Source organism: Pagrus major, chromosome 4 (genome assembly GCF_040436345.1).
Source record: "Pagrus major chromosome 4, Pma_NU_1.0".
NCBI classification, from domain to species: domain Eukaryota; kingdom Metazoa; phylum Chordata; class Actinopteri; order Spariformes; family Sparidae; genus Pagrus; species Pagrus major.
Genome location: NC_133218.1, coordinates 26,405,173 through 26,432,342, shown reverse-complemented (window position 1 = coordinate 26,432,342; position 27,170 = coordinate 26,405,173). Strand labels below are relative to the sequence as shown.

The following is a 27,170-nucleotide window of genomic DNA, read 5'->3' as shown; positions in this document are numbered from 1 at the left end:
CAGGTCCTCGCGAACAATGACTAAGACTCTCTCTCTGTATCTCTCTCCAGGCTGACTCGGGGCCTCGTGGGGCCAGCAGGGAACGTCTGGGTGCAGAGGGGACCCTCCCCCAGGAAAAGGGTGGCCCCTCAGTCCCTGCCCACCTCCTGGGAAACCCCTATGCCTTTGGTCTCACCCCCGGTGCTGTCATGCAGGATTCACGTTTCCAGCCCCTCAAGTGAGTCACACACTTCTCTGCCTGTTTCTGTAAATTTGTGGAGTTGTTTTCAACTTAAAAAGGAATTCTCTAGATGCTAAGTCATGGGTTTATTGAACTCTGTGAATTAAGAAGCCGCAACAAACATACAAATGAGTTTCTTGTTAAAATTGGTCATTTTGCACGCACAAAAATCAAGCTAACCATTGCTTCTCTCTGTTGTACCTCTACCCCTTCTCTTACCTTCAGCTTGCCCAGACAGATGCCTAACGCTGGTCCTGTACCAGAAGAGTACCTCCGTGGTTTCCGGCCCTACGCCACGACTGAGGATGCCCTCCGCATGCCCTCTTTGCCCTTGGGCCTGGACCCCGCCACTGCAGCTGCAGCAGCTGCCTACTACCACCCCAGCTACCTGCCCCACCCTTCCTTCACGCCATACAGGTAAACCTCTCATTTAATTTGTTTTGTTGACTTGGCACCCATTTCCTCTGAGAGCAAATTGTGCAAACCAAGTGCATATGGCTGAACTAAGTACTGGTACTGCTACGACTCAGCAGTAAACGCATTAGTGAATAGCTGACCTTGAATTCATGTTCCCAGAGGTAAAATATTTTGTTGTTTGTAGATTTATTTAACTGGAGGGGAGAGTTCGAGTGTAGGAGAGGTGACGTGAGATGTGTCTAAGACAGATGGCAGTGCAGATTAAAAAAATTGGGTTCAAGGTAAACAAAAGGCAAAGTAACAGAATAACAAAATAGGAGAACTCACAGTATCATTATGAGCAGGAAGTAGTATCACTTAAAACAATTGCATTCTTGTACTGTGCGCAACACATGAGAGCAGAGTTTATCACGTCGGATGAGTCATCAATAAAAACATTATATATTGCACCATATGACAAGCTGCTGCTAAGAAGCCTCTGTTTGAAAATATCCCAGTCAGAATGCTTTTAAGAGATTGATGTAAAAATAGATATACATCACGTTTTACTGCCAAAGGCTGCACTAATGTCATTTACAACCTGCAGAGCTGATGTAATGATGCTTTAGTGCTCGCTAAATTGCAGTGCAGCTCTTCATAAAACAAGCGCTACACTTATTTGACAGTGTTCTAAAATGTCTGTGGGTTCCTAATATATTTTGCAGTACGAGGCAAACACAACTCTGTGTCTGCATTATTAATGAAAGAGTTTAATTTTGAAGCTTCCTGAACCAAGCATATTAAGTGTGCTATATGTAGTTTCGGGGGGAAAAAATAATCAAACTCAGAAAGTTGATATATATAATGTTAATAAGGGAATAATGCAACTCAGAAATAGTTATTTGATGTATTTCCATATAAACAAGACATTCTCAAGGGTAATAAGGTCCCCAGAGCACAGAAAGGTAGCTACTTAGAGGGGTCCTGCTGACATAAACAGAGTAAAACAGTATGAAATTGTGTTGTTCTTTGAGAATAGTTTGTTTATCAGACTTGAAAACCATTAAGTGTCCTCAAAACTACATAGTGCACCCTTAATAGATCAATTGTCCTTGTCTTTACCCAAGCTACATTACACCTATGGATAAAATGGCATACATAAGAGAGCCGCAGCTGGTTTTCCCACTTAACTCTAAATCTGGATCTTGTGCATGCATGATTTTTGAGAAATTACCTGAAAAAAAATTCCCTGAGCCGTTTATAAATCTGGTATCCTGCTGTCACCACTGTGGTTTGTGAGGTACTATAGTGTTCGTGGAATAGGAAACGCCAGCAGCAGAAAATATATGAGATGTTTGTTAAAAAAAATACCGTATACAACATTGTGATCCTGTGGACTGTGTCTGTTGAGAAGGACCCGGCTTGCTTTGGGCTATCACACAGGCTGCGTGCCCCTGGTCTGTCAACGCAGCAAGATCAGAAGACTGCAGCACCCATCACACACTGCGCTGTAATGGATTTAATGAGGGGATGAGCAGTAGATGTCACACACACACACACACAACCACACACAGTTGTGCATGGACACACAGCACAGTCTCTTGCTGGCTGTGCGGTGTGGTGATGGAGGTTGGCTGACAGACACTGCTGCTTCCTTGAAAGACGGAGGGCCTTGTGATGTTTCTTCTTCGGGAGGCACACGGGTTAATGAAAGTCAACGCTGCGCTGTCACACAGGGAGACTGACTCCTTCTCTTTCTCTCTCTTTCTTTTTTCTTATTGCAATCCTTATCTCCCAGGATGGATGACCCGTTCCTCTCCGCTTTGAGGTCACCTTTCTATTCGTTGCCAGCAGGGGGAGCTTTACCCCCCATCCATCCCTCCGCTGTTCACATGCACCTACCAGGGGTCCGCTACCCTGGAGATTTCACACACCCTTCACTGTCAGCACTGCAGTCTGAAAGGTAAAGTCTCCTTAATTCACCCACAGGCAGATTCACACAGTAGATCTCAGCAGTGTGATTAAGGATTGTCCTTTCCAATTTCACTGACCCTTCCTCTACTCTTTCCCCCGTCCACTCTGCTTTTTTAGGCTCCAGCTGGAGGATGAGCTGCGGCAGAGAGAGAGGGAGCGCGAACGGGAACGCGAGCGCGAAAAGGAGCGAGAGCGGGAGGTGGAGAGGGAGAAGGAACGGGAGAGAGAACGAGAGCGAGAGAGGGAGCGGGAGAAGGAGCTGGAGAGGGAGAGGGAGAGAGAGCGCGAGCGGGAGAGGGAGCGCGAGAGAGAACGAGAGAAGGAGAGAGAAAGAGAGAAGGAGCTGGAGAGGCAGAAGGAGAGAGCGCTGAGGGAGAAGGAGCTGCAGGCGTCCAAGGCCATGGAGAGCCACTATCTGGCCGAGCTCCACGCCATGAGGGGGCAGGAGGACCGAACCAAGCCTGAGAGACTCACCCCTAATCGGGCTGGTATGTGTCCGTGCTGCCCCTGTAGCCCCCTTAAGCTACAGTCACACTGCTTGTCAACACCTCTCCATATAAACACTTCACATTAATAGAGCTGAAAGGCAATATATCTGCAGCTATTGGTGATTATCAGCTAATCATCAAGTCATTGTTTCAGGGTGTTTGCTTAAAACGCAACATTTGAACATGTGAACATTTGCGGGTTTTCAGACTCTTCACTGATAGTAAACTAAATATTTTGGGGGTTGTGACTAAACAAGCTATCAGAAAACATAACCTTCTCTCCACATGTGATTAGCATTTTTTTTCTGGCATTTTATAGACCAAATAAATAATTGCTGAAATGAGAAGATTATCAAATGAAAAGAATCTTTAGTTGGAGCCCTTTTATCCAAATCTTACGCTGACCTTCCTCCCTCTACAGATAAAACCAAAGAGCCCGTCCCTCCAGCTCCCAAACCGGTCCCTCCAGGACTCCACTCTTCAATGGTCCAATCACATCATCCCGTCCCTGGTCTAATCTCAGGCCACGGCCTCTACATGGGGCCCGGCGCTGTAGGGCCGGGGCTCTCGGCCTCAATGATGGCTCAGAGGACCAATGAGGAGGAGAGGTGGTTGGCGCGGCAACGCAAGCTGCGGCAGGAGAAGGAGGATCGTCAGTACCAGGTGTCTGAATTCCGCCAGCAGGTTCTGGAGCAGCACCTGGACTTGGGTCGGCCGGGTGACGCAGTAGATCACAGGACGGACCCGCACAGGTGAGACTCAAACCAAAGGGTGCAGAAATTTCAAACCCACTTAGATTTTTTTTTAACCACATGCCATGGTAGCATTTATTCCCACCTGACTTGGCGAATGCAGAGATGTTTTGCCCATGGCATCTGTTAAAGACCAGCAGTTCTGGGGTCTCTGTGACACCAAAATGCATGCACGCTTTCAGTGGAAAACACTATTTCTGGGGTGTTTTTTGGCTTGCTGTCTCTGCTAGCCAGATAGGGACAGTTGTGCCTGTTTTTTGAAGCCTCAGAAGCTGGCAGGCTTTAGAAGTTTGTTTTCAGGCAGGACCGGAAAAAAGATAAACCCTGTCAGAAGCATCATGTCGACTCTATTTCTGTCCATGCTTCCTTCCAGGGCCGACATGTAGGCAAATACGCAGCTATGTTTAGGTGTTGATGTAGGGTTTAAGTGAGGTTCTGATCGCTGCTTTTCATGATTAGTGGATAGGGGTTTCAAACAGGCAGCGAGTGGGACGGCTAAGATACACAAAGGCTAATTCTCGGCTAATCCTCTCAACCTTGCACAGCGTAAGCCCCCGACTTACCCTCCTTTGTTACTGTGCCTGTGTTTGTGTTGTTGTGTGTGGTTCAGAAGTGAGGTTGTGGTTAATTCTGAACCGGTAGGACAGGACAGATACACACGTCTGCTATCAGTAACCCTACGGTATAATCACAGAATCACAGCTCACAGGCTGCAGATTGCCGATAATGCACACACATTTACTCGCTCTCTCTCTCTCACACACACACACACACACACACACACAGAAAATGCAAACACAAACAGGAGGCATAGATAATTTGACTGGTCATGCAGCGCACGCTCCTGCCAGGTTTGATTTGGAAAGACGCTCGAGAAAGTGTCCATCAGCCATCTGCCTTTCTGTTTTCCCCACTGTTACCATTCCTTTTCCACCACTATGCCATTATTCCTTTTCAAGCGTCTCCTGTTTTTCCCTTTACACATATATATATACTTCTTCCCTCTCTCACGTAATTGAATACGATTCCCTTTCCAACTCTCCATTGGCCTCCTCACCCTCCCTATATAAGTCATTTTCTCCTCTGTCTGTCTGTCAGGAGAAAATTTCTCCTGGCCTCTTCTTCATAACACCACTCTCTGAACTTGCTCTCTCACTTTTCTGTGTGTGTGTGCGTGCGTGCGTGTGTGTGTGTGTGTGTGTGTGTTTGTATGCGTCCCACACTACAAGGACCTAACAGATCAAAAACCAGCCTGTATATCTGGAGGACATTGTAAGCCTTGGCCACATCCTCACTCTGCTCTGGGCTACTCTGTCTGGGCTTGATAACACTGTTTTGCTCAGATATACAAACTCACAGACATAGTGACAGGGATGAAGGGAAATGGGCAAGGAGTATACGCACTATGGTGTGTCTCTGCGTTGAATGTGTGATTTGAAAACAATCAATTTCAGAGGAGATATGCACATTGTACTGTATTTCCAACAGATAAACATGACTGCTGTTCCATTGTATCTCTACAGATCCATACCAAATCACCATGAACCAGGAAGCCGGGACCTCCACCCTCACTTAGGCGCTCCTCCGCCCCTCATCTCCCCCAAACCTCCTCAGCCACCACGTGAACACCACCCTCCACCTCCCACCACCCTGTGGAACCCTGCATCTCTCATAGAAACAGCCTCAGAGTCCAGACGTAACCACGAGCCCTCAGGGATGGGACACTTCGAGCTCAGTCGGCTGCCGCCGGGGCCCTCGAAATATGAGGACACAGCACGAAGGAGAGAAGGGGGAGCGATGGAGAAATATCCCCCGCTGAGAGGTCCACCGGGCCTGCCGGAGCCCAGCACATTCCTTGCTGATCTGGAGAAATCCACTCAGACGTTCTTTAGCCAGCAGAGGGCGTCACTGTCCCTGTCCAGCCAGTATGAATTGGAGGGAGCTGTGAAAAGCAACGCTGGACTAAAGAGCCTCCAGGGACACCCAGGGCACAATAGACATGGACAAGGGATGGGAATGGTCTCTGGGCCAGGGATGGGACAGGTAGCCACACTTGGTATGGGTCCAGAGACGATGCTGATCTATGACGAGATCCTTCAACAGCACCGAAGGCCTGTCAGCAAGCTGGACCTGGAGGAGAAGAGGAGGAGGGAGGCCAGGGAGAAAGGTACTCACCATACACTTGATAATCATGGACTGTATCTTGTTTTATGTAACAGTTAACTTTATTAGAGGATTCAAAAAAGTGGGGTGTCAGTAGTGACCTCTGTTCTTCTGCTGCAGGTTACTACTATGAGCTGGATGACTCATATGACGAGAGTGATGAGGAGGAGGTGAGAGCCCATCTCAGGAGAGTAGCAGAGCAGCCCCCACTCAAATTGGATGATTCCACAGAGGTAAAACACCTGCCAACACATAAGCTTCCTGTGCTTTCCTTGATGGAGGCACACAGCACACAAGCTCTCATGACAAAACATTGCAGTAAGATTTAAAAAAAAAAATTTTCCACCTCTCTGCTCAGAAATTGGACTTCCTGGGAGCATTCAGCCTGACCACGGTGGGCCGGCGAGATGAGCTGGTGCAGCAGAAGAGAAGGAAGAGGAGGAGGATGCTCAGGGAGCGCAGCCCCTCGCCACCTGCCTTGCACTCGAAACGCACTCCTCCTCCTCCTCCCCAACTCAGCACGCGCTTCACCCCTGAGGAGATGGACAGAGCACCCGAGCTGGAGGATAAGAAGCGCTTCCTCACCATGTTCAGACTGTCACATGTCACTATACAGCAGAGGAGAGGTAAGAAAGCTTACAGTAATGCACAGATAAAGCCCTGTATAGGGCAAGCAACACTTTCAATTTACTTAGTCATGTAAAAACACGTCTAAAACTCCCTGGTAATATATAATATAATATATTATTGTGAAGAATCACCTTTATAATATAATATAATATAATATAATATAATATAATATATTATATTATATTATATTATATTATATTATAAAGGTGATTCTTCACAATTTCTCTTCATGTGGTTCTTTGGTTTTACCTGCTTATCATGCATTTGGTTGTGTGTAACCACTGAACACATCAATCTAATAATGCACATTTACAACTGAATGCTCGAGGACCTCTTGTGGCTGCAGTGATTCACAATTTCTGAAAATCCTCTTGTATTGACTGCTCTGTTGTAGCGCTGTTACTCAACACTTGCCTTAGTTTGGAATAATGTTTCTGCTAGGTACACTCTGTACTTTTACAGGTACCAACAAAATTACGTCGGAGCCACCGTGCACCTATTAGATCAATCAGAGCCAAATTTCGATGCCTTAAGAGCAGGTTGTGTTGCGAATTCAAATGAATATTGATAAGAGTCCTTATGAAGCTTAGACTTTTGTCATTACAGCAGACAAAGGCATTTCCAGCTAGCAGCAAGGCTAAAAAAAACAGCTTGTTTCAGGCAAAAACTGACACCCATAGAAAAGTTATGTCTCATCTTGAACATGTGCATCTGCAAATCAAAGGGGCAATATGGCCAATTCTTACATACTGCCCCTTTAATGCCATACCTGATTTGTTACGATCCATTAAAGTTAGGCATGGTACTAGTTGAATAATTCCTGTTTTTTAAGACTGTAAGCCTGGCGAAGATTTACACTCTTCTAGTTTAATTACAACATTAGTTAGTGGAAGAGTTAACTGTGTGTAACAATGCCTCTTAGCTATTCTTAATTAAATAAACCATGGCTCCCTTAATGCTTAAATTAAGAATTGGTGTGCCCAGGAAGCTAACTCCGTTGTCTTTAAAGCAGTATATCAGAATTAAGTGAAGAAAATGTTTTTTACTGACATTGTTAAATCGTTGAGCATTATCACTGTGCTTCAGCCAACTACTTAGAAACCACTGCATCACGGAGCTGACCCAGTGCCCTTTACATGGCACACAAACATCCCCATCCATTAGTCATATCATGTCTCCTCTCTTTGACATCTAAAGAAGAAGAATGATTGCATGCTCATTTAGCTTTTAGAAAGTAGTAGCCATTCCCAGTCGGCTCCGCGGCTTGCTGACGCTTCACTTCAGCTGAGCCCTGCCTGCTTTGCATGCGCTGCCTTCTCATTAACATGTCGGCTCGAGCCTTGAAGGAAATCATAAAGGGGTCAAACAATGAACATGTCAACCTCAGACCCCTATATTATAGGCGGCATATATTAAACTGTGTATGCATAATGTAATGCTTTACATTGGCCTAGATAGAAAGGTGGACTTGTCAAGGTTCTGTTTGTAGACGCATTCACACACAGACACGCACTGACGAGGAATTGGGAGTGGCAGCAGTGGGTTTACGGTGATCCTCGCCTAATCCTCTTGATTTACTGTTTGCTGCCTGTAGATGGCAGCGCACAGCCTCCCACGCTGTCAGGCCACACTACACACACACACATTAAGAGGAAAAAGTTGCTTATGAAATTGTGAATAAGACACACACACAGATAGGAATAATGCTACAAAGATATAAAGACTTAGACATTATGTCTTTTTCTCTCTCTCTCTTAGACAATGAAAGAGTAGTGGAGCTGCTTCAGGCCATTAAAGAAAAGAGCGTAACATTGGACACCATCAGACATGCCCCTCATCCGCTGTGTAAGAGCCCTCAGGCACCGATCTCTGGTGAGACACATGCTAATGTACATAAATATGCACACTTTCCTATAGGTATTTATTCATTTGCATACAGGGTTCATAGAAAGTCTGAAAAATGCTTCATTTCGACTGTTACTTGTGTGTTTTCAAGGTTAGAAATGAATTTCGATATAATCCTTGAAAACTGCTTGATTTTCAACATTAACCATTTTTTAAATGAAACAATCCCGTTATCATATTGCTGTGCCATGGCTTTGAAATTAGTAGGAATTAAAGATAATCAGGATCAAAACATCAAAGTTTTATATGAACAGCCGGTAAAATACGCAAAGTGATAATATACACTGATTGCTTTGGCTGTCAAGGAATTCTGTAAACTTTATAACAATTTAGATGTGACGATAAAGGCTTTGAGAGTCTGTAAAATGTTGGTGTAGGTCCACTGAAAGTGCTTGAACAGTGCTTGAATTTATAAAGAGCTGTACCAACCCTGCTGCAATGCACCTGGATGGTAGATGCATCTAAAGTAACTACAGTTACTAATTGGAGTGTTCCATCTGTAGTAACGTGGATCTTGACCTCATCACGACTAACACATGTTCAAATGATTGCAGATTCTGCATTTGCCCAGCCTCCCTCTGAATCAGAAGACCACCACAGCGTCAGACCACATAGCCCCTCCTCACATTGCCCAGCGTCCCCCAATGGCCATCCGAAACCCCTCGGGGACACATTAAGACCAAAGGAACCCCCTTCTCCAGCTGTCTACCCTGACAAGGCCCGGGGGCCCAGTGAGGGACCGATCTCCAAGAAGAGCTCCAGCCTGCTGAACAGCTTGCGGCCCCCACTCCCCCTGCAGGCTAAAGAGGGCCTGCACAGCGTCAACGGACGCACCAAACCCTGGGACAGCTTCACGCCAGAGGAATTTGCCCAGCAGTTCCATGAATCGGTGCTTCAGTCCACTCAGAAGGCTCTGCAGAAACACAAAGGTAAGCCACACAAGTCACAGTGATAGTGATCTGTGATGCTGACAAACGGGCAGCAGGACAGCATAGTGACCAGAGAGACCATCTTTCAGTAATAAGACAAACAAACAACAGGGCAGCCAAGACCGTTGTTTTTCCTAACTTAATTAATTAAGCCTTTAAGCATGAAGTCTTTGCAAAAAAGCTCTTATAAGCCAAACAAATTAAATAAATCAACCCTCCCTTCTCTCCCATCTTGTCCTTAAGGTGGAGCCACAGGGATATCGGAGTCGTCGCACCTCCAGGAGTCGTCTGTTCACTACAACATTCCAGAGCTTCAGAGCGCCCCCGGCCGGCCGCCACAGCCGCATTCACATCCACATCCTCATCCGCATCAGCTTCCACATCCACTCCCACTTCCGCAATCTCATTCAAATGCACATCCATTTCCCCATCTACTCACACACCCTCACTCTCAGCCCAACGGGCAGCACTTCTCTGCACCCCCACACCGGGAGGCCTCAGGGGCGAGGGAGGACCTGTCGGGTCAAGATGACTCTGAGGAGGAAGAGGATGAGGAGGAAGAGGAGGCTCCTGCTTCCAAGTGGCAGGGGATTGAATCTATATTTGAAGCTTATCAGGAATATGTTGAAGGTAAGCAGCCGCACAGATGTTCAGTGATGATACTGCTGCTGCTGAAAAACCCATAATTCATAATTTAGTGTTACTTTTATTCCCGGAAAAAATGGTGTTTTGAGAAAAAAAGATTTATGAGATTTGTATCTTTAAAGCAGTGTACAATTGAATATTGTTTCCTGGTTGAAGTCAATACAAATAGACTTGATTTTTAGCAGTTGTTGTAGCGTTCTTTCGTCACTAGAGGGTGGTATTCATCCTTCCTGTACCTGGTTCATATGTAAAATACATGTGTGATCAAGATTTCTACCAGCAATTCACTCAGCAATAGCCATCTGATCAATCTGAGAAACAAGGACAAACATTTATTTTCTGTACTAATTGCTTGGGATAAGTTAGCGTTAGATTGGATCTGCTGTTAGATAGCATGCACGGCTATTTTTTTTTCTCTAATCCCCAACACTTATTTTTTCCTCTTCCCGACTTTGTCCACCAGAGCAAAGTTTGGAGCGACAAGTGTTGCAGAGCCAGTGTCGAAGACTAGAAGCTCAGAACTACAACCTCAGTCTGACTGCTGAGCAGCTGTCTCATACCATGGGGGTAAGATGCACGCACACACACACACACACACACACACTGCTGCTGTTATTGTGTCTTCTAACACTCTTCGTGTCATGTCTAAGCCTTACATAGTACATTTCCTTTCCATCTCCACACACACTTCTTTAATGGTCCTTCTTAATGTACACAGGGCAGGTGAAATGGCTTTAAAACCAGAATATATGAACTGAAGTCAAGTGATACAAGTGATCCTCCTTGTTAAGATTTTGTGTTAACTTCATATTTCATGTCTCCCCATGTTGTGTAGGAGCTGATGTCCCAGAGACAGAAGCTGGCGGTAGAAAGGGAGAAGCTACAAGCAGAGCTGGAGCACTTCAGGAAGTGTTTGACGCTGCCACAGACACACTGGCCGAGAGGCGGCCATTACAAGGGCTACCCCCCCAGGTGACCCCAACACGCCGACCTGATGTTCCCCAGGCCGCCTCCCCTTTCAGACTGACGCCCAGAGTTTATTTTTCATGGCTTGGTCCACATGGCTCCATGGAGGAGAACATGGCTGGCTAGATAAAAAGAATGAATGAATGAATGAATGAATGGTTGGAGTGAATGGATAGATGGGTGATACAGGACCATACAGTGAAGGAAAGGCAGTCTTTGGATTGCGGCTAGCCAGGGACTGTGCCACGAGCCACTAACGCGTGCCAATGTAGCCAACCCCACGAGATCAGCAAGAGTATGGGGCAGGAGAACCTGAAGATGAACACAAACACACACAAATACACACACATGCACCTGCTTTTTCACACAGTCTTCAGCCCCTGCTGCTCTATTGTTCAGTCCCTGCATCCCTCGACGCCACAGCTACACAGACAATCCTGCCAATGAGGGAGCAGCTGCCCCGGGAGGGGTGTCGTCAAAGAGACTTGAACGCTCCAAAGGCTTCTGGCCAGTCGGGACTGATTTTTATCACAGTGGCCATGAGCTTTTGAACTGGAAATGCACTTAAGAATAAAAGCTGAAGAACTACCTGGTGGTACTGTGTTACAACAAAGAACTGTTGAAATTAGGGAAGAACTTAGAAAAATGCACATTTTTGGAAAGAATTAAGGAAATGTTTTATTTCGAAATAGAAAATTTGAGAATAAGAATTTTAAAAGGTGCTTCAGCCTTGTATTGTATATAATATGAAGACTTAAAAGAATTTTGTATGTTTTTATTACTTTAATCATTGTTCTTTTAAAAGAAAAAGCCTGCCATTTTTATATGTTTATGCTTTTTTGGGGGTTGGAAAAGAAAGCCTTGCTTTTAGTGTTTGTACTGCTGCTGGCCAGAACAGCTCATTTTGAGACATTTAACAGAGTGAGAGAGAACAGGATACACTCCCCCTCTTACTCTCTCTCGCCTGGCACTGCGCAACTGAGACCCAGCCACGGCCACCTCATGTGGCGTCTGAGAGGCTTACTTAGAGGTCCCGAGACATGGCTCATCCCCGTTCCTTCACAGCAACATGCGTCTCTCTGTTTTAATGCCCCTTTCAACAACTCCTCTGGTCAGCTTCACCGCTGCTGGCATGACAGATAGCTTGAGATATTCTCATTCAGAAACCAGTTGAGATCGATAATACAATGTTTTTTATTGTTTTGTTTTTTTTTTACTTTGGTCACTTGACATACTTGATTATTTTGTAAAGACATGAAGAGTCTCTTAAGCCGCCAGCTGATTAAACTGGTTCTTGATGCTTTATCCTACCGTTGGACCTTCCACTTCTCTTTGTATGACATTAGATAACATTGAACTCAAACAATACGACGGTATGCGTAATGTTAGATCAAGCCTTACAAGATCAAGCTCTTATCAGCAGCCGTGAGAGGACACAGTGCCAAAATGAAAAACAGTAGCATTTTGGATTCTTCATTTTAAATTGAGTTGCAATTAGGTCAAAGCCAAAAACATTCAAACCAGAATGGCCATCTTCCACCGCTGAACACCTTTGACCCCACTCGTCTCCATTCTGCATTTTTAGGACCCAAAGTTGCCAACATGTTATTAATAAACCACACAAAGCGTAGATTCAAACAAGGCATTTCCTGGTACATAATATATCAGAAAGGTTTGATTTACCTGGCCTCATACCTGTTTACAACCTCTGCCTGCCCGTCAGCCTCCTTGTCAGCTCTGCCCTGAGATTCAGCCACAGGTTTAACACTGACTTCCCTTCCTGCAACTCATGTTGCCTCATGTAGCCCATTAATGAGGCGTAAAAGTCATCAGAAATTGGTGATGGGATTGTTGGTGTCAAAGTGGGGCATTTCAGTATTTTTCCAAACACGTAATTAACTTTGAAAATGTGCAGAAAGTTAATTAACTAAAGAAGACCGAAGCACAACTCCCCCCTGCATACAGTATATCAATTACAAGTGCCTCAAGAATTTGGGAGCATGTGAATGAGTCGCAGTCCACATGAAGGACGTTCTACACACAACATCAGTGATCAGGGACTTTACATTCAAGTGTCTACTGTACGTCTCACACCTTCCAGTTATGTGCATGTCAAGAACCAACACTGAATTCCTTTATCTAAACGCATCTCTGAGAATCTGTTCAATCATGAGGCCCAAGCCAGTTCAGAGGACCAGGTGGCTCCAGAGTGTAGTCTGTCATTTTTACAGAGCAGAGAGACAAGAGCGCAGCCTATTGGTTAATGAGGGAGTACGCATGCTGAGGTATAAGCTGCCAATGACCCTGGGGAGGAAGGTGTAGTACAGTGAGCACCCTTACCCAGCCTCCCTGTGTCTCCAGCCCACGCACACCCCATGCAATAGCCCCATTACTCAGTGGAGGATGTCTAGATGCTGTGAAATCCTGTTTTTAAAAATGTACTTGTTTGAATTCATTGTAATGTAATATATTCTTTGTTGAATGTAGTAATTAGGTATTTATGAATATATGGCTGTGATTTCAGACAAAAAAGAAAATAAAATATTTCAAAAATGTTAAATGTCAACCTTTGTCTTTGTTTGTGGGTGCTGGTTGGTAGGTTCGGCAACTTTACGCGAGCGTGGAACACTAAAAGCATACATGTAATTTTAAAAAAGGAGTGATAGTTCTGGACCCTTCCTGGCAAAGATTCTTCATTACTTATTATATTTAAGTACTAACCTCAACCAATATTATTTTGTCAATAGTTTTGGATTAAAACTGTAATGAATCTTGGTCAGACTGTTGGTTTCCTTCCACCCCACAAGATATTCACTCTTTTTTTAGTCTAGTTTTAAAAGTCACTTCCCTAAGCACCGACCTCAAAAGTGGAGTTAGTCCTGGGATGCTGTGCTGCTGCTTCTACTGCTCTTAAATATTTAAGATGGGTCAAATACAAGGCAAATGCCCGACAAGGACTGAAGAAGGAATCCATTGTTCGTTGTTATTAATACAGCAGCAAACAGTCCAGCAAACATGCAAAACACCTCATCTAGAACACTGAAATATGCCGGATATGAGGACGTACGAAAAGAGTACACTCATCTACCCTCAATATATTAACAAATACATTTATTTTGTCACTTCTTGTCATATACAAAAATGGTAGCAGTTTTAAACTACACTGAGCATCCTAAATTAAATTAAATATCCACATATTTCAACTAGCAAATACATATACAGCCTATGTGCTTTTAATTTGTATGTATTAACACATGCCTCCCTCAAAATTAATACAACCGCTTAAAAAAAGGCTTGAATCAATGAGATTTATGTAAATGGCTGATTGAATTTCTGAAAAAAAAAACAGTCCTTTGGGTAATGAAGGGCCTGCTGAGTGAGTCCACACCTCAGTCCAAGGCTTTAACCTCAGTCTTCCCACAGATCCAGACCCATTCAGCAGGTCTGGATCTTGATCTTGTGGATCAATAGTCCTTGAACTGTCCCTTACTCGAACCAGGCTGCAGATTGGAGCGTAGCTTGTACATGCAGTTGAGAGAGTCAAGAAGGAAGGATCGTATGGTGTTGATCTCCATCAGAGTCAGGTTGTCCAGCTACAGGGGGAATGAAGCAGAGAGAGACAAGAGATATGGTCAGTTTTAAACAGGTGAAAACAAGACTTTTTCCCTAATGATTGCTCTGGAAGTGTGCTCACATCTGCTGGATCTTAATATGACAGGAAAGCAGGAAACAGCACGGTCACAAGATAACTAAATGAATAATCCGCATTATATTGCAAGACACTGTAACCATAGCTGAGTCAATCCTGTTAATTAAGAAACAATCAAGGGGCTCCGAGGTTCGACTTTAATAAATGTTCAGAGTTCTTCATCACTTGAAGTTGCTCATTAGAGCACAGAAATAATTCCAAGGTGCTGACATGTTTCTTGAACTCCAACACAACCTCAACTAGCCATTTAAATAAATGGAGAATAAATTACTCGACTAATTATTTTCAGCTCTACTCTACCCAAGGACTCTTCATTTACTATCACAGATGACAAAGAAACACAGCAAATCCTCACATTTAAGAAGCAACAAGCATATGTTTGACATTTTAATTGATGATCAGAATGGTTGGTGATTAATTTTCTTGCCATCCACTAATTAAATTGACAGCTCTAACATTTTGTGGACACTAAATGCACAGTGTGTTATTCTTCGTCATCAGTTGTACCTTGGCATGAGCCTCCATCTGACTGATGAAGCTGTCTGCGGAGAGGCGGAGTTTGGCCACACGTGTGTCCCAGATGTCTTTGACCAGCGTGCGGATCTCATCTGCCTTAGGGATGTTGTCAGAGGCACTACAGAGACACACAAACCATAATGTACACTACAGTGCCACAAACACAGACAATAATGGGGGCATTTTTACAAACAGTTTAATTACTATACAACACTATGAGCACACAAAAGCTTCATTTCTGCATGGGGATTCCTTAAGTAGAAATATCTCACTAGTTCAGTAGCAGCTTGGTCAGCTCCATATAGTAAGGACTGGGAGCAGGCGTAAAGGCGTCCTCCTTCCTCTCAAGGTCTCGCATCTCCTCCAGTTTCTCTGCACAGGATCAACAAAAGGTAAATCAAAACAGTAATTTAATGAGCCACCATCACCAGATGAAAGAAATCAGCATGAACGTCAACATTTCTCAGATGCGTCATCATTGTGGTTCAAATTCTATTATTTTCATCATCTTGTGCCAACGATGTTCAGGTTTTCTCTTTTTGCGAAATCTGAAATGTTTAATGCATAACTCTGGCCATATTCTAAACTTTTCTTGAGCACTGAATTGATCCTACAAACAAGTACATCCTGTGCAGCTGAAGCCTGGTATGTCTTACTCCGTAAACCTGCATTGTTGTCAAAACATTATTAAAAACACACCGATGAGCCACAGCGTTGCACTGAGTGACATGTCCCTGCATTATTATGCACCCAGTATATTGAAAGCTGGCTACACACACTGGTTTTGACCTTGAGCTAATGTCTGCACCAATAAAAGGAGTACAGTGAGTCCAGTTAATCAGCCAAGAATCGAGGAGATGCTGTCAACTTCGCTGGCCAACTCTCAGAGAGGAGTGTGCAGCCGAGTCATGTTTGTGCCGTTTGCCACATTCAGGGAGTGCTACTATGTGAACACAATTCATTTGTAGGTTACACCACACGTAAAATGCAAGGCTGATGACTTTAAATTATGTTTTAGCGCGTTTATGTACTGGGATGGGCCACAGCTCTACTTCTGATTCTGGATGATGCACTAGTCTTTAATCCCATCTTTATTACAAATCAAACGTTTAATGCAAACATGGCAAAATAGTCCCCAGTGACACTATTTTTTCCACTTTTATAATCTTGCTTTTGGATGTGAAAGGTGTGAAGAGGTATTTTTTCCCACTTTTATAATCTTGCTTTTGGATGTGAAAGGTGTGAAGAAGTAGGTTTAAGGTTTTACCTCTTAAAGTGAAAAAAGCACATGTTGTGTGATACGCATTACTCAAACAAACAGAATCTTTTTGCACATTTAGTGGAGATCTAAAAGTTTCCAAGGATACCAGATATATCTGGCTGAATTTTGGTTTAATATGTTGAAATGATGCACAAGACCTACAAACGAATTTTAGTTTTGCAGCAATCATCAAACCATAAAAGTAGTCAGCTATCTCGACAGCTTGATAACACATCAAAGACCTGTATGCTCTGTATACCTTACCTACATCCATCCAGGCAGGAGGCATAATCCTGCATTTCTGTCTCTGCTTCAGATTAAGGGCCAACCACACGGGAACATCAACTGGCAGTCCAGGGTTGAAGGGACCCAGATCGCCCTGAGGAGAGACAGATGTTATCCCCAAAAACACTGCAGTTAGAGTCACCTGGCTCCCATCTGACACCCATATGGCATATGAACATGAGCGATGTGCAGATTACAGCTGGTGATTTGGGTTAATGTTTTTACATTTTACACTAACGCTGCTGGCCCATACAGAATATATTAAAACTAGAATATGACCACATTGATATTTCACCATCAGACTAAGGTTTGGCACATGCTAATGTTAAAGGTGCACTGTGTAGTTTTGGGGAAGACATTTTAATAAGAAGAGAAAGATCTTAATCGAATGATTTTTTATGCCTAAACTAAATAAACAAACCCTCTTTGTTTTCATGACTGAATAATCTGAATAAACCCAATTTTCATACTGTTTTACTTCTTTACATTTGGCGGACCCTGCCACCTTTCTAGCTCCAAACAGTGTTCTGTGGACCTTATTTACCTCTGAGAACAGCTTGTTTATTCAGTAATGGAAGAAATAAATATGAGTTTCTATTATACCCTCATTAATATTATAAATATTAAAATTCTGCGTTTGAATTTCTTCTCCAAAACTACACAGAGCACCTTTAACTACCGAGCTAATGTGGCTAACGTTATGCGAGTTGTCAGTCTTTTGTAAGAAGTTAACCGTGTCAAACAAAAACGTCCTGACAAATACAGCTGACTGCACTTACTTACCCCGATCAGATAGACCTTGTCCAGACTGAAGTTTGGGATAATCTTCACCACTTCTTTCTCAGCGAGGAACTCTACCTCCGCGGGGTCCATAACTGTTTTAAAATTGTTTTGTATCTAAAAAACTTTACCCTCACATCTACGCTGATGATGTTTCCCGCGCTGGAGGCTGCACGAACCCGCACGAAGAACTACGCAGGATGAGACAGCATCGTCATCGACAAGCGACGTAGTGTCGGTGTCGGTGAGTACTTCGTTCCGTTGTGTTCACTTTAACATCGTTGGTGTGTTTGTGTGTATGTTCATATCCAGCACTCAATGTGTCAGACTCTTTAGAGAAACTGTAGCTTGAAGATCGTTTGCTGGCTCGTCAGGGACCGCGTGTTTATGACGACACTGTCCGATCCTGAAGTTTCTTTTCGCTGTATCTGTCCCGGAAGGAAGAAGGGGGTCATGTGACAGCAACAGTTGCCAGTAAGTGCCGCTAGGTGGCAATATCCACCAAGTGATAAAATGGAGGCCATTGATCTTCCAAACATGAATGTGACTTTCAAAAGTTTAAAATTCCAGTCCGGCCTTTCTCTTATTGTGACATCTGTTTTAATATAGTTTGTGGTATTTCTTATTCATACAACTTTTCCTTTTGACAAAGTCAGTTTGCGGAAGCCATGATTGGTAGAGTAGTTAAAATAACCACAAACTAGAAAAAAAAAAAAAAGTGCAACATTCACATTTTTACTTTATTTGCTTTGTTAAAGTAACACTAGCATTGTTACCAAAATATATTTATAATTTTATATAGTATCAATGATGTGTTAATGTGTTAGTAGCATTTTTTTGTATAAACTGATCATATGTTTTCTATCTGAAGTCTTTATATTCCATGTAACTACTAGCTTTAGCTGTCAAATGTAGCTATGCAGTGGAGTAAATACAACATTTACCCCTAAAACAGTACAGTAAAAGTATAAAGTGTTATATAATATATATAATTATATAGATACTGATACAACATACTGTATCATTTGGTTAAAGATGTCTATAATGACTGGTGATAAATTTCATTCTGCTTAAAATTTTAGATACACAATATTTGTGTGTGCAAATTAAGTTCTCATTTATACATGTGTATATATATATATACATATATATATATATATATATATATATATATATATATATATATATAAATCACAAATTGAGTATCTGCTGATTGTAAAAACAAGATATTTCATGACATATTATTGGGCATGTGTCACTACTTTGTTTTATAGAACAAATTTAATTGGGGAAAATAATCTGTTGATTAACTGATAATGAAAATATTCATCAGATGGTGCCCTGATTGCATAGAAACAAATGATACTCTTATGAAGACTCTACTAATAATGACATTTCTGTAAGTGGTTAGTAGCAGTAAACATAGCCAGTGGCTGAAAAATGAGTCCAACACGTCATTCCAGTTCTGTGGTCATGAGTTGATAATATAACAGTTTACTATAGGAGCTGATAAAAGCCTGATCCAGGGCAGGTATAAACCCTAATGCACATGATTGTACTGTAGGTGCCGAGGATTCTCCACTGGGAGATAAAACAAAGTGGGGCAAATCGGAAAGAAACGTGACAATTTTCAGGGCAAAGTCTGTAAGTGATATGAGGTGGTGGTGCATACGTGTGTGATAAACTGAGGACACACAAAGGAGGCCAGTAAAGAGGAATCATGTAGTGAGGACAGATCGGCATAGTTTCCTTGTTATTCAACGCCATACACTGTGATTCATCACTTCTTTGTAAGAGCAGGAAATTACATCTTGAACAGTTACTTAGGGTAGGAAGTGTCAAAATCTGACTACATGTTACTTTTATTAGAGATTATGTTTAAGGTATGTGCAACTGCTGTGACTTTGCTGCAGTAATGATGTTCCCACTTGGATTAATTAAGTATTGTATCTATTGTCATTCTTCGTCTGTATTTCTACCACGTTAGTTACCTGCATGTTTTATGATAGATTCTGTCGTGCACTTTAGCATTAAAAATATATATCAAATATTTTTCTCCATTCTACCTGCCCTGAGTGGATAGTAGCACAATGACCCTGACACGTGTTACCATCAGTACAACCCTCGACAGGCTATTTTAAGCCATACCAAACTAAACCAAAAAAGCTGCAGCCCTGAATCTGTAAGAGATCATTTCAAATTAAATCAACGTTTTCTAAACTCTAGAGGTAGTGTTGTGAGATATTGAATGACGAATCTGACAGAGATTTGGATAATTTCAAAAGTCGGTTTCATTGTACATTCAGTTAATAAAATGTCTGTAAAAAAATGTTCTGTCCACACAAAGAACTAATTACTTATTATGATTCATTCTAATCTCAAATACAAAAGGTAGCTTTGTATCCTCACATTAAATATTACAATTTTTTAACATTACTTATTAAATAGTAGGATTTAGAGTGGTCAAATAAATATTATTACCTAAAACAGATATCCAACACAAAACAAAATTCACACTCTTGTGATCTGATTCAGTGTACTGTTTTTCTGAACAATGAAAAGCCAATACGCCAAACATGTATATTGAAAGACATTCTGAAGCGCACCAGTGACAATAACAGCTCACATGCATCATAGAAATGTTTGCGTACGCATTCATTATTTAAAAGTCGAAGCTCTTGAGTCAATCATTCTGTTGTTATTGCAGGTGCATCTACAGAACGACTGGTGTTGGCGTGACATACAGGCTGATGAGACAGAACCTTTAATTCATGTCTCTCTCGCTCACTTTCATTTATACGTTCTTTTTTGTATTTTTTAAATGAAACTGCCCAGGGACAACTTTAGACTATAGTTCTGCGTGTGAACTTTGTTTTCGTGCTTAAAACAAACTAGAAATTTAATAAAGAACATATATTTATATCATATCTCAGTAGTACAATCATACCTAAAATTTGTAATACTTTAGGACTTGATCTCTGTATGGCTTCTGGCCGTAAAATTTAAGATGAAAAAAAAAAAATCAAATATTCTATAATTTAACTTAATCCACACAACTATGAATAAACACAAACCGTTGCAGAAAAAAAAACACATTTAAGTTGCATTCAAAAACATAACTTCCATCATCACCTCAGCATCACCTTGTAAAGGTGGGCACATGCCAATAGTGCACATATGGTGCTTGCCCTTGACAGATTTGGGCCCAACTGGTCAGTGCTCCGAAAGACCCCGTCAGCATGAGGGCCTTTTTGATGGAACAAAGACTAGGCATTCAGCATTACTGTACTCCAGTGCTACACGATAAGTAGCATGCATGCTGAAAAGGCAGCAATAATTGTGTGTGCGTGTCCAGGGTTACTCCTGACTGAGGGCCTTAGCACAGATCCAGGACGGACTTGTTGATCACAGGGTTGGTCCAGTCGTTCCTTAGATCATCCAAGTGATTGTCAAAGTCAATCAAGTTCTCGTAGGACCTGCCCTCCAGCAGAGCAGATGTGATCTTCTGTGCTTCGCTCCAGTCCTCAAAACAGTCACTGAAAGACAAACAATAACATTACCTTGAGAATTTGACAAAAACATGGGGACCTTGTACACCAAAGGCCGTAGTTAAGGTGCAAACACAGTCCATACATGTCTTGCAGTGAAAAAGCCCTTAACAGAGCCACTTACGAGGTTACGTCTCTGCTTTTCCACTTGTTTTCATGGTGATCATAGATGACCACAATGGGCTCAAAACAGCTCATTGTTAATCTACCGCTGTCCACCTAAAAGGAGAAAAACAGAAATGTTTATGTATTTTATTCTTATTTGTTGCTCTCTATTTTTGCTGTCCTCTTTGCTGCTGTAATATTGCAAATGTCCCCGATGTGGGACTAATAAAGGATTATCTCATCTTTTAACTTGACGGACAAAAACATGTAAAATAAGACAGTGCAGTCCATTAACACCAGCCTAAAGGATTTACTGATACCATAACAATTGCTGCTTCACTGAAGTTTTCAGAAATCCTTGCAGCCACTTTTTCCGCAACTTGGTTGGGTCTGCAAGAGAGAGGACCAGAAAATGTAATGAAGTAGAGCCCAGAGGAGTTTGGGGCATGGTTTATAAGTGATGGTTTTCTTGAAACAGCAGGGTGTCTGTGTCCATTTGGTTGTCAGTACCTTGAATCCTTTGTGCGTTCATTGGCTTGATAATATCCAGCGATGATATAATTATTTTCTTTACACCAAGTATCGATCTGAGACGGGAACAGGAGTCGTGATAGGAGGGAAGGACAGCAGAGGTCAGAATTAATTAGTTTTCAACCAGAAGAGAGGAAACACAGACACGGGACTATGATTTGTTTCCAGTTTTGGAACTCATAGCATGTAATATAAAACTGCCCTGCAATAAACCCCGAGTTTATAAAGGTTATAATGTTGAAACTGCTTTAGAGAGCTGTTGATTCAACTGTGTGTACATGCCATTTAAGTGTGTTAGTCTTTATAGGGAGGTGGGTCTAATATTTATTACACCCTCTATATAAAAAGGGGGCACACAATATTAAAAACACCTGTTAGTGCAACGCAGCAGAGTGAATTTCAATCAACCTTTAAACAATTTCAACAAAACACTGAAGTTGTGTCTTGTGTATTAGATAACATTAGCTTAAGCTATGTGTACCCAATAAACTGAGGGGATACTTACCAGTGTTAGAGCTACTTCTAGCATTGGTGCCAGGGCAAGAGTACCGTGAAACAACGGCACACAGTCCACACACAGGACTGGTTCACTGTGACTGTCTTTCTTTTTCTCCTTCGTCTTCTCTGCCACCAGCAGCCCATTCACGGCGCAGTGGGGATACTTGGCAGCATGTAAAAGCATTTTACAGTAAGCCTGACTCGTCAGCTGAATAGGCATCTTTGCAGGAAAATCGGCAAAAAGACAGAGTAGTTGAGTGGCTACACGATGGGGAGGAACTGCCGCCTGCTACCGTTAGCTAGCGTTGCATATAAAAGCACGGACAAAAAGTAGATATCTACCTCGGCAGTCACCTTAGTGCCAGAATATGTGGTCGACGCCGTGCCTTCAAGCGCGTACATGTAAGCTTTACAATTAGCAAAAACCACGACGGTATTTTTAATGCTCGATGAATTACTCAGTGTCATGAAATCTAGCACTAAGAGCTAATCTTACTTCCACCTTCCACTCGTTAGCACCGGTGGTGCCGTAAACAGGACTGGGAATGTCGCAAAGCTGGCCTAATTTCACCTCCTTGTGCTTGCGACGTACGTATTTCCGTTCGCAGGCGTACTTCCTTTCAGACCATCGGCGGACGGGAGCGAGGAAAAAGTAAGTAGGTTGTCTTCTTTTATCACCGGCATCTTTTTTAACCATGTAGAAATTCATCACACTTTACCACTCACTCACACTGTGACTTCATACATATTCAAAGTGTGGGTAATGGCCCAAGATGAATTGGTAATTTTAACCGAAATAAGCAATTGTGTATAAGTGACTTTGTCAGAGCGGGTCGGTGCTAGGACGTGCCAACGTTCCGGCTAGCCGTCATTAGCTTCTAGCATCAGGTTCGTGCTGGTAGTTGTGTTGCGAAGACGCTAAATGTCACGGCGGTCTACCGCGGGTTTATATAAATATAGTCTCATTCAATGGGCAAGTATTGAATTGGACAGTATCGTCTTAAATAATTTGGTATTTCTGTGATTATCTTTTCCCGGCTGCTATGACCTTGTGTTTGTAGCTAAAGCTAACGTTAGCTTAACCAGAAGATGTAACCGATGCTAAGCTTTGGTTTTGACACATTTTCTCGCCAACAATAACAGCAAGTCAGCGTGCCTGTGAATTGAAAGTCTGTTTTTTTTGTACAAACTGCGCAACCACGTTTGAAGTAATAATAATATTATTAAGCATTTATAACGACAGTCAAATGCCTAAAATCGTATTGTTTCATAGACCTGCGACCACTTAGCTGTCCGTGAAGCATCCTGCTACGTGCAGCTTTTACACAAGTTCCTAATTTATTCTTATTTGTCTGTGCTAAAGAGAGGGTAATTCGTCATAGTAACATTATAAAACGTCTGTTAAAGTATCAGAAGGATTGTAAGGGGGAGTGTAAACATACTGATGTGTTTATATGTATATAAATATCCTTTGCTAATGTTTCTCAAATTACGTTTCCCACAGAATGCTGGCCACCAGAGCCCTTCGCCTTCTTGGCAAGCGTGCCATTTCCACATCTGTGTGTGTACGTGGAGGACATGGTGAGTGAGTCCTGACATGACCTGAGTATTATCTATATCTGGCAGAGGAGATAGCAATACAGTAGACTGAGTTTTGTGCCTGAAACAATCATCATTTTTACCTTTTGAGACTTATACATTGAGGATCGAATTGGATCTCAACGCAACAGCGTACATCTTTCTAAAAGACAAATCCTCAGCGACCTGTCGTAAGGTTTTTTTTTTTCTCAGAAACCAAAATCTCCAAAGGCAAATTTAAGTGAAAAGTATGTTGTGCTCAAATTATTAAATGTTTGTGTGACGGTACACATGGAAATATCTTTATTTCCCTGCCAGCGACAACAACACAGTTTCAACTTGTAATGTCAGTCGGGGCTGGTGTAAATCTGATTTATCTCTCCTCCCACCTCACCACTACCTGACACCTTAGCTAAACATCTGCCACTTTAGTTTGATCAAAAATTTGCCATCCTGTAAACATGTTTTCTAACCTCAAGAAAAGCATTTGACTTAATGCACAGCTGATAAAAGTGTGTGTATCAGCATTGTTTCTTGTGCCAATCAACTACAAGCACAAGTACTCTAGCTGAACTGACACTCACTCAGGTATTACAGATGTACAGAGTGCCAGGCATCTATTCAGTGATGGCATATACCTTTTTGTATTATATGTACAGATATCAAGTGACATACTGAATGATATGTGTATATTAAGTACAATGTCAAGTCAACAGAATGTAATGTGTCGTGGATGGCTGGGAGCACAGTAAAATTTCATCAGTCAAACACCACACCACTTGTTTTATAGGTTAGTACATCCTCAACCAATTCTCAAAACAAACTTTGTGCATGTTCTTCATTAGCTAATTAAATAATTTGTAGCTAACCTCCATTTTGGTTCTGTGTAACAGAGTGTTATGTTAGTCCTAGTCCAAAAAAAAACATCATGACATTTCAGAGAAGGTTGACATGAACAAAGGCATTCAGTGTTAGTAAAACTTATCTGATGAGCCGTTCTTTTTTGTCTCCTGCAGGTGTTGCAAAGGTAGAGGACTACACTCTCCCTGCCTACTTTGACAAGCGAGAAGAACCCCTCCCAGATATCTGCTATGTGCAGACCCTGAGTCCAGAGCAGAAGTCCCTGAAGGAGAAGGAGATGGGCTCCTGGGCTGCCCTCTCCAATGATGAGAAGATTGCATGTAGGACTTCACTGCCCTCTGCTTTTTTGAGATGTTCTAATATCCATATCTATTGGTCAGATAGAATTATGTAGTAATGTTTTAATGGTTAGGTAAATTTTCATCCATTACAATTTTAATCATCTGGATTTTGTTTGTTTTTAATGTTCAGTGTACCGCATCAGCTTCAAAGAGAGCTTTGCTGAGATGAACAAGGCAACATCGGAGTGGAAGTCTGTGGTTGGAGGGATGCTCTTTCTCATCGGCTTCACTGGCTTTGTTGTGCTCTGGCAGAGGAAGTTTGGTATGTCTTACAAAAAGTATAATGGCAATATTGGCCATGATGTGCCTGCAAATCTGCAAGGCTTGATGTAGTGTTATGCCTTTGATTTCTAAATCTAATCAGTTTAAACAGAGAAGAATGCTATTATCATCTTTTTAGTACAAAGTTTGTTTGCAAACAGCCCATTAAGCTCATTAATTGACACATTTGATATTGTCTCTTTGTAGTATATGGAGCCGTCCCACACACATTTGAGCCCGAGTACAAAGAGAAGGAGCTCCAGAGGATGCTGGACATGAGAATTAACCCAGTGGAGGGCTTCTCTGCCAATTGGGACTACGAGAACAAGCAGTGGAAAAAGTAAAGGACCCAGAGGACCATAAAGCATACTTGAACATAACAATAGACCAACTCAAAGATACACAAATACCTATATTTCTGTATTTATCAATTGTCCACATTACCTCAGTCTGTGCATTTTGGAAGACCACTTCCTCTTAAGGTCATTGTGTATTATAAATGAAAATAAAAATAGTTAAACTGATAAAACGTCTCAGTTTTTAATGTTCTTAACTTTGTTACTGCTCATGCTTTTGCATTAAATGACTGTTTCACATCAGAAATGGAGGAGAAAAGTACTAGTACTCAAATTAACAAGATGGTTTAAATATAATTTTGTTCTTTAATTGGTTTTGTATCTTATTGTAAAATATGGTTTTATTAATGTACACTTGTTTAAAGGACATTTTGCCCCAAATATTTTCTACTGGCTTAATGTCGATTTCACTACAAACACTTACAGCATTAGCAAATAATTGACAAGATCTTACTTTTCTGTTGATATTCCATATATATATATATATATATGTATGTGTGTATATGTGTATATATTTATATATACATTTATTTGTGTATATATGTTATATATAACTTGTTAAGTGTCAACAAGTTCCGCTCAAGAGTTGCACAGTCACTAAATCATAAATTGTTTGACAGAACACTACACAGGGCTGGGAAAAGAACTATTGAACATATATACTTATGGGGGGGTTAACAAACGATAAATGTGTTTCTCTTTACAGGTAGGCCTTATTCGTTGCTCAAAAAGTCCACAGGATTATTTTAGTTGGAAAAGAGCAGTTTTATTTTTTGCTACCATTATTTTGCATACACCATAACCAATTTCCTTAAAACATTCAAAATAATTTTTTATTTATATAGTCCAAAATACACAATCACATTGCCTCTTCACAGTCAATGTATGACATCCTCTGTCCTTAGACCCTCGATTCCAGTGAGGAAAAACATGCCATATTGACGTCAGGATGAGCCACAGAGGAGGGATCCCTCTCCCAGGACGGACAGACATGCAGGAGATGTCACAAATTGCACTGACAGAATATCTGATCCAAATAATTATATATTATATGTAAAGTGTGTGATTTGCTCTGTTGATTTAAATGGCCGTTACTGCACGAGGATAAGTGCATCTATTGATTAAACAAACATTTACAACATACACATTAATATCCTATAAACAATTTCCTGGTATTGACCTTGCAGAAGTATAATTTGTGGTACTGGTAAATGGTTGAAATTCCTTGAAATTGTCATGATAATATCACATGCACTGATACACAACAGGTAGATGTATGTGGGGGATTCACGTTCTTGCCCATTTGATGGATGAAAGAGTTCATCTTGTGCAATAATGTTTCAGAGGTAGTATTACAAAATAGCCACCTTATTCTGTCTGCACGTCTGGATGACGTCAGCGTGGTCCCTCTGAAGGTGAAGCTGGGAAAGTACAGCTGAGCCGCCGGCGACATGCTGTGATGTCACTTACCG

General features: G+C 41.9%; 4 protein-coding genes across 6 annotated transcripts in view; 2 read left to right on the top strand and 2 right to left on the bottom strand.

The window, feature by feature from the left end:
- The window catches only part of gse1b (Gse1 coiled-coil protein b), a 177,551-nt gene extending 163,923 nt beyond the window's left edge, over window positions 1-13,628 (top strand). The window contains exons 5-17 of one of the 2 annotated variants that reach the window (XM_073464264.1): window positions 51-217; window positions 446-637; window positions 2,415-2,579; window positions 2,708-3,078; window positions 3,500-3,830; window positions 5,354-5,997; window positions 6,114-6,226; window positions 6,352-6,619; window positions 8,382-8,495; window positions 9,083-9,457; window positions 9,701-10,087; window positions 10,566-10,669; window positions 10,938-13,628. In XM_073464264.1, the coding sequence (XP_073320365.1) occupies window positions 51-217; window positions 446-637; window positions 2,415-2,579; window positions 2,708-3,078; window positions 3,500-3,830; window positions 5,354-5,997; window positions 6,114-6,226; window positions 6,352-6,619; window positions 8,382-8,495; window positions 9,083-9,457; window positions 9,701-10,087; window positions 10,566-10,669; window positions 10,938-11,078 (3,372 nt within the window). In that variant the 3' untranslated portion in view covers window positions 11,079-13,628. The remainder of the gene's footprint in view (window positions 1-50; window positions 218-445; window positions 638-2,414; window positions 2,580-2,707; window positions 3,079-3,499; window positions 3,831-5,353; window positions 5,998-6,113; window positions 6,227-6,351; window positions 6,620-8,381; window positions 8,496-9,082; window positions 9,458-9,700; window positions 10,088-10,565; window positions 10,670-10,937) is intronic. The other variant, XM_073464265.1, reaches the window with a different exon arrangement.
- A 536-nt stretch (window positions 13,629-14,164) lies between these two features.
- On the bottom strand, window positions 14,165-17,957 carry gins2 (GINS complex subunit 2). Its single transcript, XM_073464831.1, has 5 exons — window positions 17,623-17,957; window positions 16,819-16,933; window positions 15,566-15,665; window positions 15,285-15,411; window positions 14,165-14,661 (listed from the first exon to the last, which is right to left on the bottom strand). The coding sequence occupies exons 1-5, from the start codon at window positions 17,710-17,712 to the stop codon at window positions 14,533-14,535; spliced, it is 561 nt and encodes a 186-aa protein (XP_073320932.1). The 5' UTR covers window positions 17,713-17,957; the 3' UTR covers window positions 14,165-14,532.
- Window positions 17,958-19,892: 1,935 nt separating this feature from the next.
- Window positions 19,893-22,845, bottom strand: emc8 (ER membrane protein complex subunit 8). The gene is made up of 6 exons (XM_073464749.1): window positions 22,644-22,845; window positions 22,309-22,521; window positions 21,783-21,859; window positions 21,593-21,662; window positions 21,292-21,386; window positions 19,893-21,155 (listed from the first exon to the last, which is right to left on the bottom strand). The coding sequence occupies exons 1-6, from the start codon at window positions 22,767-22,769 to the stop codon at window positions 20,996-20,998; spliced, it is 741 nt and encodes a 246-aa protein (XP_073320850.1). The 5' UTR covers window positions 22,770-22,845; the 3' UTR covers window positions 19,893-20,995.
- An 83-nt stretch (window positions 22,846-22,928) lies between these two features.
- On the top strand, window positions 22,929-25,871 carry cox4i1 (cytochrome c oxidase subunit 4I1). Of its 2 annotated transcripts, none has more exons than XM_073464750.1 (5): window positions 22,929-22,953; window positions 23,806-23,882; window positions 24,896-25,060; window positions 25,212-25,343; window positions 25,550-25,871. In XM_073464750.1, the coding sequence occupies exons 2-5, from the start codon at window positions 23,807-23,809 to the stop codon at window positions 25,684-25,686; spliced, it is 510 nt and encodes a 169-aa protein (XP_073320851.1). In that variant the 5' UTR covers window positions 22,929-22,953; window position 23,806; the 3' UTR covers window positions 25,687-25,871. The 2 variants fall into 2 exon arrangements, with proteins under 2 accessions (XP_073320851.1, XP_073320852.1); XM_073464751.1 differs by having other exon boundaries at window positions 22,940-22,957.
- Window positions 25,872-27,170: the final 1,299 nt, after the last annotated feature.